We start from the raw sequence: 11,568 nt of genomic DNA, 5'->3' as shown, positions 1-11,568 counted from the left end.
AAGATTTACAGAAAACAACCGTTGTTTCCACAGCTGTCAGTATGGAGTTCCAAGAGAGCCCTCAAAAAGAGTCAAATTGAAAGGAGCTGTCATTATGAAATGATTATTGTAACACATAATTTGATGATATCTGATGTTCTATGATATATTAGGATTATAGAAATAATGTATTATCTGCTGGCTTTCTTTAACGATCTATCATGAATTAAACTTATCTGAAAGATGACATTTTATATCGCTATATACTTACAGCTAGCTAGAATCCTACCTACAGTAAATTCCACAGGCCATGTTTGTATGAGTATGACAAGCCAACTGTCTTGGAACTGCCATTAGAAATGATATCAGTAATACAGATCAATGACAGGGTTGCTAGTTTACAACATACTCAAATGACGTTCTAGTTTATCACATATTCAAATGAAGCCCAGCGGTAAATAGGAACTGAATATGAGTTTTTTACTGCACCTCCCTACCCCACTGCAGTTCCTCATCATTCCCCTGGGTCGTGTGAGTGTGTGTGCGGGCATTCGTGCGTACATGTTTGTGTGTGTGTGTCTGAATGTTATTTGCATAACATCCTGTGTATTCCATAACAGTTGTTGTTGTGCACTGCCAGTGTGTGTGTGGTTGAGTGTGTGAGTGTTTGTGGGATTTAAATGAGTGAGTGTGTGTGATGAGGGCCTTCTTCCTCTTCTGGTCCCCACTCTGAAAGAGAACTTAGAGCTGTGATGATGTCTGGTGAAATCATCTACTCCGATGTTACATTCACTCGGCATCAGAACCAAGATACTGGAGCAGAAAGTGCAGTTTCTAATGGTGAGTTCTCTCTCATTTATATCGCTTTATTCGTTTTCAACATTTCATCACATTGGGGGACGAGGGTGGAGATGTCATAATTCAACAAGGAGTTAGTAACAGAAGAAGGCTGTATAGACTTGTTAACTGGTTATAATTATAGTGATGATGATTTACTGTATGGTTGTGTCATGAACATTAACTGTGTAAACCCAGGGGCTATAGGTTGGGATCAACATGAACTTTTCTGAAGTGTTTTTGTAATTGTACTTATTAATATGAATTAGTACTATATGTTTAACATGTGGTAGTGTATGAGTCACTGGGCATCTATTTTAGAATGTACTATAGCATAGTTATATATAGTGCAATGTTTGTGTTTTATTTATGACTTTCAGACACGTTCATTTCCTTTTGAATACATTCCACACGGCCTCAACAATGGTTCTCCACAGACAATCCTATTTTGAAGGATATGTACAGTATTTGTGCAATATAAAGGGCATGAGAATATGACAGTTCCATCTAAATGAGTTTTCACACTCTGGACGTATCTGTTGGATTTCACACTGTCAACCATCTTCCAGACAGACAGACAGACAGACAGACAGACAGACAGACAGACAGACAGACAGACAGAGAGTATCAACCTGTAACATTTGGTAACATTTGGTTTATGGCCTAAAGTGTTTCCTCATTTCTCATAACAATATGTCAGCTTTTCTTCAGATATGTTGAATTAGAATATTAGAATATTAGACATTGTATAGTTTGGTTAGTGACCCTAACAGTTAATAAAGTGATTTGCATGTTGGGACTGTCAAGGGACTGTAACTTATTTCAAAGGAAATAATGCGGAGATAGTGGTTTGTTAAAGAAGAACTAGAGTGATATCTTTCTAATATAATGTTCTAATAGTGAATTGTAAGAGAGGTACTAGAATGGTATATTTCTAAAATAATATTGAGATAGCGGATTGTGAGAGCGGAATGAGTACGGTATAGAATAGAATGCTGAGATCGTTGATTGAGAGAGAACAGTGAACAGTGGTTAGAGTTGATTGTGAAAGGGGAACACTGCATTTCTAATAGAATGTTGAAATAGTAAATTGTGAGAGAGGAACTAGAATGGTACAATTCTAATAGAATGTTGAGATAGTGGATTGTGAGAGAGGAACTAGGTACAATTCTTTTTTTTTTTTTTTTTGAATTTTACCCCTTTTTCTCCCCAATTTCGTAGTATCCAATTGTGTAGTAGCTACTATCTTGTCTCATCGCTACAACTCCCGTACGGGCTCAGGAGAGACGAAGGTTGAAAGTCATGCGTCCTCCGATACACAACCAACCAAGCCGCTGCTTCTTTAACACAGCGCACATCCAACCCGGAAGCCAGCCGCACCAATGCGCCGGAGGAAACACCGTGCACCTGGCCACCTTGGCTAGCGTACACTGCGCCCAGCCCGCCACAAGAGTCGCTGGTGCGCGATGAGACAAGCCCTCCCTAACCCGGGCAACGCTAGGCCAATTGTGCTTCGCCCCACGGACCTCCCGGTCGCGGCCGGTTACGACAGAGCCTGGGCGCGAACCCAGGACTCTGATGGCACAGCAGTACAGCGCCCTTAACCACTGCGCCACCCGGGAGGCCCTAGAATGGTACAATTCTAATAGAATGTTGAGATAGTGAATTGTGAGAGAGGAACTAGAATGGTACAATTCTAATAGGTGGTAATCACCATGGGGTTGGTTTTAGGGAAACAATATAATCACGCATGGGGTGCAATATGTATAATATGTATGAGAATGTGTATAAAATAAGTGAAAAAAATGATCTCTTTCTTCATCTCTCTCTCTGTAACCATAGGAGTAGCCGAACGTGAAGAGGATATCACATACTCTGAGGTTAAAAGACCGGGAGGTAGAGCTAGTGAGCAGAAGGATCCTGGGAAAGGTGAGATGTATTTGTGTTACAGTTAGCTAAGGGTTACATTAAGTACCCCTTAATTAACTCTAATTTTCAGAGTAAATAACTCACAGACACCAGAGAAACTTTAACCAAGTTTAATTCTTCCCAAAGGGTCGTTACAGCTGTAATTCAGACAAGTCACACAAGTATATATACTCCACTTTGGACACTCCTCCTTCTCTCCAATCCTTACATCTTATGGTTCCACGGGAAGAGGGTACTAGGATAATAAACCCTTATTACTTCCTTCAGGGGATCTGACCTGACCTCCTGACCTCAACTCCTCCTTCGCCTAATACACAGATGTCCATCCGCTTCCCCTATAGCAATCCAGTGGTCTCCTCCCGTCCACCCAACACATTCCAAAGCCTTCTGTCTTTCTGCAGAGACCCACCACCTCCTGACATAAAACCCAGTCTCTTCCATTTCGTATTCACTATGCGTCTGATCTATCATGTCTTTAATGTCTCAATGTTCAATGTTTACCCCGAATATAACAAACCTTATGACCTTTTAATCTCTGACACCCACTCCTTTTACAGGAAGGGACCATGGCAATAGTGACCCCACTCCCCCAGTGGGGTCAAAGGCTACAATCCCTGAGGGAGGGTATGGGAGAGTTCCCGTGGTGACCCTGATGTGTCTCTGTGTTCTACTGCTGGGCCTGGCGATCACTCTGGGAATCCTCTGTGAGTATATAACCATTATACGGAACCCTGACCCTTTTACACTACTGAACCCTTTTACACTACTGAACCTTTTACACTGATGAACCCTTTTACACTACTGAACCCTTTTATTCTACTGAACCATTTTACACTACTGAACCCCTTTACACTACTGAACCCTTTCACACTTCTGAACCCTTGTACACTACTGAACCCTTTTACACTACTGAACCCTTTTACACTAGTGAACCCTTTTACACAACTGAACCCTTTTACACTAGTGAACCCTTTTACACTACTGAACCCTTTTACACTAGTGAACCCTTTTACACAACTGAACCCTTTTACACTAGTGAACCCTTTTACACTACCGAACCATTTTACACTTCTGAACCCTTTTACACTACTGAACCCTTTTACACTGCTGAACCCTTTAACATTACTGAACCCTTTTACACTACTGAGCCCTTTTACACAACTGAACCCTTTTACACTACTGAACCCTTTTACACTACTGAACCCTTTTACACTACTGAACCCTTTAACATTACTGAACCCTTTTACACAACGGAACCCTTTTACACTACTGAACCCTTTTACACAACTGAACCCTTTTACACTACTGAGCTGAGCTGGACTAGTTATGCATCCACCATAGTTGCTGGCCTGGAACTCTGCTGAAAATGACAATGTGCAAAGAAAATATCCAAGCCAACCCAGACCAGTACATTTCAGATTGGTAAGATAGTGACAAACACAAGAGAAAAACCACAACCCTCCATCGTGTCTTATTGTCTCTGTTCCAGATGCTTCCAACATGACTAGTCTTCAAGCTGAGGGGGCTCGCTTTGCCCAGATGAAAGAGAATCTAACAGGTGATTCCCATGATCAACCCCTTATATAAATGTTTGAGAGAATCCTTCATATGAATCATTAAGATGCAATTTGTCAATGGGGGACTGGCTCAGATTAAAATACCGCCATTTCACTGTAATATATAAAGAAAATATTGTTTCACTTGAATAGGTCTATTGTTAGATAATAGATCATTCTTGTTTGTACAAGGTTTACTTTCTTACTGTATGGTTAGATATGTAAATAAATTCATGTTATTCCTCCACATGATGTGCTTTTAATAACAGGGAAACTGCATGAACTGCAAGACAGCTATAAGAGACTACAGAATGAGACCCACAACGTAACAAGTAGGTAGTCTAGAACAGGACTCAACTGACCTGCCACAACACTCCTATTAATATCATATATTCATTCAGTATTCATGTGAAGTTTAAAAGTGGAAGTTGAACCCAATTTAACTCAAGCTTCTCATTTCAGTACAAAGTTCCATGTTATCAAGGTCAGGATTACATTTACAGCAGTATTGCTTCCCAAAAACATGTTATTTGAATATTGTATATGCTACCATTGTAATGTCTATTAGGAAGCAGAGGCCCTAATGGAAACCTAGTCATATAAGTGTGGTGAAGTGCTACCATTGTAATGTATATGAGGAAGCAGAGGCCCTAATGGAAACCTAGTCATATCAGTGTGGGGAAGTGTATTGGAAAGTCATTTTGTGTAAGGACCGACGCTGGAGACGAGAAGCAGGTACGGGGAGTTGACATTTAATTAGGAACAGACAAAGAGCAAGACAGAAACAGCAACAAATGACAATCAATGCAGCAGCGGGGGAACAGAGATGGGGAACTGACAAATATAGGGGAGGTAATAAACAGGTGATTGAGTCCAGGTGAGTCCAATAATACGTTGATGCGCGTAATGGGCAAAGGCAGGTGTGCGTACTGATGGTGGCAGGAGTGCGTAATGCTGGGGAGCCTGGCGCCTTCGAGCGCCAGGGTGGGGGAGCGGGAGCAGGCGTGACAATTTCGTACTTCAAATGTTTTGTTCGTCAAATATATACCTTTGTATTACGGCCTTATTTCAACAGTTGTTTTATAATGAAGGTAAATATGTGTAAAAAATACATGTATATATTTTGATTTGATTAACACTTTTTTGTTACGACATGATTTCATATGTGTTTTTTCATAGTTTTAATTTCTTTACTATTATTCTACAATGTAGAAAATTTTAAAAATGAAAGATAAACCCTTGAATGAGTAGGTGTGTCCAAACTTTTGACTGGTACTGTGCATATTTTAAATAATATATACACTACCGTTCAAACGTTTGGCGTTACTTAGAAAAAAATGTGTCTATTATTAACATAACCTCAAATTGATCAGAAATACAGTGTAGACATTGTTAATGTTGTAAATGACTATTGTAGCTGGAAACTACAGATTTTTTTATGGAATATCTACATTGGCGTACAGAGGCCCATTATCAGCAACCATCACTCCTGTGTTCCAATGGCACGTTGTGTTAGATAGTCCAAGTTTACAATTTAAAAGGATAATTGATCATTAGAAAACCCTTTTGCAATTATGTTAGCACAGATGAAAACTATTCAACTGGAGCATCGGCCTTTGTGGGTTCGATTACAGGCTCAAAATGGCCAGAAACAAAACCCTTTCCTCTGAAACTCGTCAGTCTATTCTTGTTCAGAGAAATGAAGGCCATGCGAGAAATTGCCAAGAAACGGAAGATCTCTTACAACGCTGTGTATTACTCCCTTCACAGAACAGCGCAAACTGATTCTAACCAGAATAGAAAGAGGAGTGGGAGGCCCCGGTGCCCAACTGAGCACGAGGACAAGTACATTAGAGTGTCTAGTTTGAGAAACAGACACCACACAAGTCCTCAACTGGCAGCTTCATTAAATAGTACCCTCAAACACCAGTCTCAAGGTCAACAGTGAAGAGGCGACTCCGGGATGCTGGCCTTCTAGGCAGAGTTGCAAAGAAAAAGCCATATCTCAGACTGGCCAATAAAAAGAAAAGATTAAGATAGGAAAAATCTTCTAATAAGATATCAATCTATTTTGTTCTCAGTCCAGAGAGACCTGTTATCCTCAGAGCTACAAGACTGTAATGCCAACCTTACTAGGGTCAAAGATCTCCTGGCAACCATCCAAGGTTAGTTCTATCCTCCTCCCATGCATGAGAGTACTAAAGTGGATGCCTCATGAACAGTTATAATATACTGCCATATATTGTAGTTCTGAATATTATACTGTATTATATTGTACTTATATTATTATGCTGTATTTACTGGATATACATATAAGTATAGGACATACTATAGTACTGAATATTATAGTGTATTATACTGTATATCCTGGATATACATATAAATATAGTATATACTGTAGTACTGTAAGTCATCAAATACAAATCGCATCTCATTGTCTCTTGTCTTCTTGTGTGTTCTTGTCTCTCCTCTCTCTTTTACAGGGAATCAGAAGAGATGTAATACCAGTCAGCTGTGTTCTCCTGGCTGGGAGTTCTACAATGGATCATGTTACTACTTCTCTAAAGAAAAAATGACCTGGGGACAGAGTCAGTACGCCTGCATCCACGATGGAGGACACCTGGTCATCATAGAGAGTCACCAGGAGCAGGTAAGATTGGAGGTGTAGTACACTATATATACAAAAGGACATGGACACCCCTTCAAGTCAGTCAATATGTCTATTTCAGCCACACCCGTTGCTGACAGGTGTATAAAATCGATTACACAGCCATGCAACCTCCATAGACAAACATTGGCAGTTGAATGGCCTTACTGAAGAGCTCAGACTTTCAACGTGGCACCTTCATAGGATGCCACCTTTCCAACAAGTCAGTTCCATTTTTGCCCTGCTAAGGCTGCCCTGGTCAACTGTGACTGCTGTTATTGTGAAGTGGAAATGTCTAGGAGCAACAGTGGCTCAGCCGCGAAGTGGTAGGTCACACAAGCTCACAGAACAGGACCGCAGAGTGTTGAAGCGCATAGCAGTCCGGACGAATATGCGAATTTGGTGGATGCCAGGAGATCGCTACCTGCCTCAATGCACGGTGCCAACTGTCAAATCTGGGGCTGTTTTTCATGGTTTGAGCTAGGCCCCTTAGTTCCAGTGAAGGGAAATCTTAAAGCTACAGAATACAATGACATTGTAAACCATTTTGTGCTTCCAACTTTGTGGCTACAGTTTGGGGAAGGCCCTTTCCTGTTTCAGTATGTCAATGCCCCCATGCACAAAGTGAGGTCCGTACAGAAATGGTTTGTCGAGATTGGTGTGGAAGAACTTGACAAGCCTGCTCAGAGCCCTAACCTCAACCCCATCGAACACCTTTGGGATGAATTGGAATGTCGACTGCAAGCCAGGCCTAATCGCCCAACATCAGTGCCTGACCTCATTAAGGCTCTTGTGGCTTAATGGAAGTAAGTCCCCACAGCAATGTTCCAACATCTAGTGGAAAGCCTTCCCAGAAGAGTGGAGGCTATTATAGAAGCAAAGGGAGGACCAAGTCCAAATTAATGCCCATGATTTTGGAATGAGATGTTTGACGAGCAGGTGTCCACATACTTTTGGTCATTTAGTATAATTAACTGCTACTTGACTCTCATATAAAGGGCAGACTTCAAGTTAGGATACGGCCTTCTTTAAGTGTCTCTCTGTGTTTTGCATGTCTGTCTCCATTGGTTGACTTGAGTGGAAAGCAGACAGGGTTCTTGCTCTTCAAGTTAAAAATATACTTTATATAGAATAGTATGAGAACATCAGGATGAGAACCTTTGGTCCATTGGTTGACTAACGTGGTTTTCTCCATAGGAGTTTATAAAACAGAGAGTGGTAGCACTGGGAATTGATCCTTATGAACACAGCCCCTGGATTGGACTGACAGATGAGAAGCAAGAGGGATTGTGGGTGTGGATGGACAGTACAACTCTTAATGAGAACATCAAGTAAGGATGTTTTTAAGGCATACATTCACACATCTACACACACACACACACACACACACACACACACACACACACACACGTACGCACACACAGCCTTTGAGCTTCATTTCCAGCGTACTACTATAGCTGACCCTGTATAACAACACATTTCACTACACCTATCCGGTGACAATTTAAAAAAATTGGGAGGGTATCGCCAATTAATTTTGGATGTGATTCAGATCTGGACTCATTGCTGGCCACTTTAGAACAGTCCAGCGTTTCTTCTTGAACCATTTCTGGGTGCTTTTGATGTGTGTTTGAGGCCGTAGTCCTGCTGGAAGACCCACAACCTTCAATGGAGACCCAGTTTTTGGACACACGGTTTAACATTGGACTTCAAAACTCCTTGATAATCTGCTGATTTCATGATGCCTTGCACATGTTCAAGGCCCCCAGGACGAGATGCAAACCTCCCCCATGTTTGATTGTAGGGAGGGTGTTATTTTCATTGAATGCTTAATTTGGTCATCGGTAAACACAGTGCTGATCTGTAACTCAAATGTAGTTTTGTTTGTTTGTGGCCAAAGAAGAGTCCAGATCTAAATCACATCCATAACCTATGGCGAGAGCAGAAAACAGCACTTGGTGGGGGGCACCCCTCAAATTGAAGAATTAGAGCAGTTTGTTGCTATATACTGGGCCAAATTGAAGAATTAGAGCAGTTTGTTGCTATATACTGGGCCAAATTGAAGAATTAGAGCAGTTTGTTGCTATATACTGGGCCAAATTGAAGAATTAGAGCAGTTTGTTGCTATATACTGGGCCAAATTGAAGAATTAGAGCAGTTTGTTGCTATATACTGGGCCAAATTGAAGAATTAGAGCAGTTTGTTGCTATATACTGGGCCAAATTGAAGAATTAGAGCAGTTTGTTGCTATATACTGGGCCAAATTGAAGAATACTGTATGGAGTAATAGGTTCTCTTCTCCCTTTTCTAGGTACTGGGACTTTGCCGAACCAAATAACTGTGGGCCTAAAGGTGAAAGTGAAAACTGTGTCCGAATTGGTCAAAATTGCCACAAACAAAAAAATTGTTGGTTTGACTTTCCATGTGTCGAACCATCTAAGAGAATCTGTGAGAGTCGTGCAGTCTGTGAAAGTCGGGCAGGCACTCTATAGTGAAGCCAAATGTAGTGTATTGAATGAGTAACCAGCACAAGGCACCGTATTGTTGGGAAGTATTTAGGGCCCATTTTCTAGACACAGACCAAACCTACACTCTTAGAAGAAAAGGTTCCAAAAGGGGTTTTCGGGTGTCCCCATAGGAGAACGATTTTTGACTCCAAGTAGAAGCCTTTTTGACTCCAGGTAGAACACTATTGGGTTCCGTGTAGATGAAGATCTCTGTTGAAAGGGTTCTACCTGGAACCAAAAGCACTACTTCAAATGGTTCTCCTATGGGGACAGACAATATATAGCCACTTTTTTTCTAAGAATGTATTGCTGGACTGAGCTTGTCATATGTCATTTTGATTAATGCAGAGTATTACCTTCATTTGAGCTTGTGTCCACACAACAAATACTTCTGCTTTTAGCTATAATTGAATGTCATACCTGTGTAGTTCCTCCACATAGCCAGCTGGATCTGACAGATCCTACTGATATGGATGTAACTTTTTTATTTATATTGGTAAATATGCTTTCCATTGTAAAATTTGATATTTTAGTCAATTAACAAACGGTCTTGTCCACAGTGACCTACAATTAGTGCATTTTAGTGAATAATTAGATATACAGATCAATGCAGTAGTATTAGAAAGCCTGCATGGTTTAGCCTGCATGGGTTAGCCTGTAAGGTTTAGACTGTCATCTCAACCTTCTATTCAGGAAAATGTATCTAGGTTGTATTTCTAACAATAGGATTACATTTTTTTATTCAGTTGATTTACAGATTTATTTGTAACAATGGGATTCATTAATTCAGCTGTTTTTACAGATTTATTTGTAACAATGGGATTCATTAATTCAGCTGTTTTTACAGATTTATTTGTAACAATGGGATTCATTAATTCAGTTGTTTTTACAGATGTATATGTAACAATGGGATTCATTAATTCAGCTGTTTTTACAGATTTATTTGTAACAATGGGATTCATTAATTCAGTTGTTTTTACAGATGTATATGTAACAATGGGATTCATTAATTCAGTTGTTTTTACAGATTTATTTGTAACAATGGGATTCATTAATTCAGCTGTTTTTACAGATTTATTTGTAACAATGGGATTCATTAATTCAGCTGTTTTTACAGATTTATTTGTAACACTGGGATTCATTAATTCAGTTGTTTTTACAGATTTATTTGTAACAATGGGATTCATTAATTCAGTTGTTTTTACAGATTTATTTGTAACAATGGGATTCATTAATTCAGCTGTTTTTACAGATTTATTTGTAACAATGGGTTTCATTAATTCAGTTGTTTTTACAGATTTATTTGTAACAATGGGATTCATTAATTCAGCTGTTTTTACAGATGTATTTGTAACAATGGGATTCATTAATTCAGCTGTTTTTACAGATTTATTTGTAACAATGGGTTTCATTAATTCAGTTGTTTTTACAGATCTATTTGTAACAATGGGATTCATTAATTCAGCTGTTTTTACAGATGTATTTGTAACAATGGGATTCATTAATTCAGTTGTTTTTACAGGTGTATTTGTAACAATGGTATTCATTAATTCAGCTGTTTTTACAGATTTATTTGTAACAATGGGATTCATTAATTCAGCTGTTTTTACAGATGTATTTGTAACAATGGGATTCATTCATTCAGCTGTTTTTATATATGTATTTCTATGTGCAGGTCTAATAGATGGAATTAGACATGAAGTAATACATAAATAAAAATTGAATGACCTAAATGTTAAAAATTTGCTGTGTTTGACGCAGACTCAGTCTCAACCTTTAAGTCTTTACTGGAGACTCATCTCTTCAGTAGGTCATATGATTGAGTGTAGTCTGGCCCAGGAGTGTGAAGGTGAACGGAAAGGCTCTGGAGCAACGAACCGCCCTTGCTGTCTTTGCCTGGCCGGTTCCCCTCTCTCCACTGGGATTCTCTGCCTCTAACCCTATTACAGGGGCTGAGTCACTGGCTTACTGGTGCTCTTCCACTGGTGCTCTTCCCTTCCATAGGAGGGGTGCGTCACTTGAGTGGGTTGAGTCACTGACGTGATCTTCCTGTCTTCCTGTAGCTGTATAAATAAATTTGATTTGATAATTGACTGTCTTACTTCTGTAGTTC

At 39.8% G+C, this 11,568-nt stretch overlaps 1 protein-coding gene across 1 annotated transcript; it reads left to right on the top strand.

Annotated features, from left to right (window-relative positions):
- Window positions 1-584: 584 nt before the first annotated feature.
- On the top strand, window positions 585-11,121 carry LOC110531581 (asialoglycoprotein receptor 2). Its single transcript, XM_021614849.2, has 9 exons — window positions 585-819; window positions 2,659-2,745; window positions 3,303-3,449; window positions 4,235-4,303; window positions 4,571-4,633; window positions 6,383-6,466; window positions 6,785-6,951; window positions 8,146-8,279; window positions 9,260-11,121. The coding sequence occupies exons 1-9, from the start codon at window positions 732-734 to the stop codon at window positions 9,438-9,440; spliced, it is 1,020 nt and encodes a 339-aa protein (XP_021470524.2). The 5' UTR covers window positions 585-731; the 3' UTR covers window positions 9,441-11,121.
- Window positions 11,122-11,568: the final 447 nt, after the last annotated feature.

The sequence above is a fragment of the Oncorhynchus mykiss genome, chromosome 9 (genome assembly GCF_013265735.2).
Source record: "Oncorhynchus mykiss isolate Arlee chromosome 9, USDA_OmykA_1.1, whole genome shotgun sequence".
NCBI classification, from domain to species: Eukaryota; Metazoa; Chordata; class Actinopteri; order Salmoniformes; family Salmonidae; genus Oncorhynchus; species Oncorhynchus mykiss.
The sequence above is the reverse complement of the archived record's forward strand: the minus strand, read 5'-3'. Positions and strand labels throughout refer to the sequence as shown.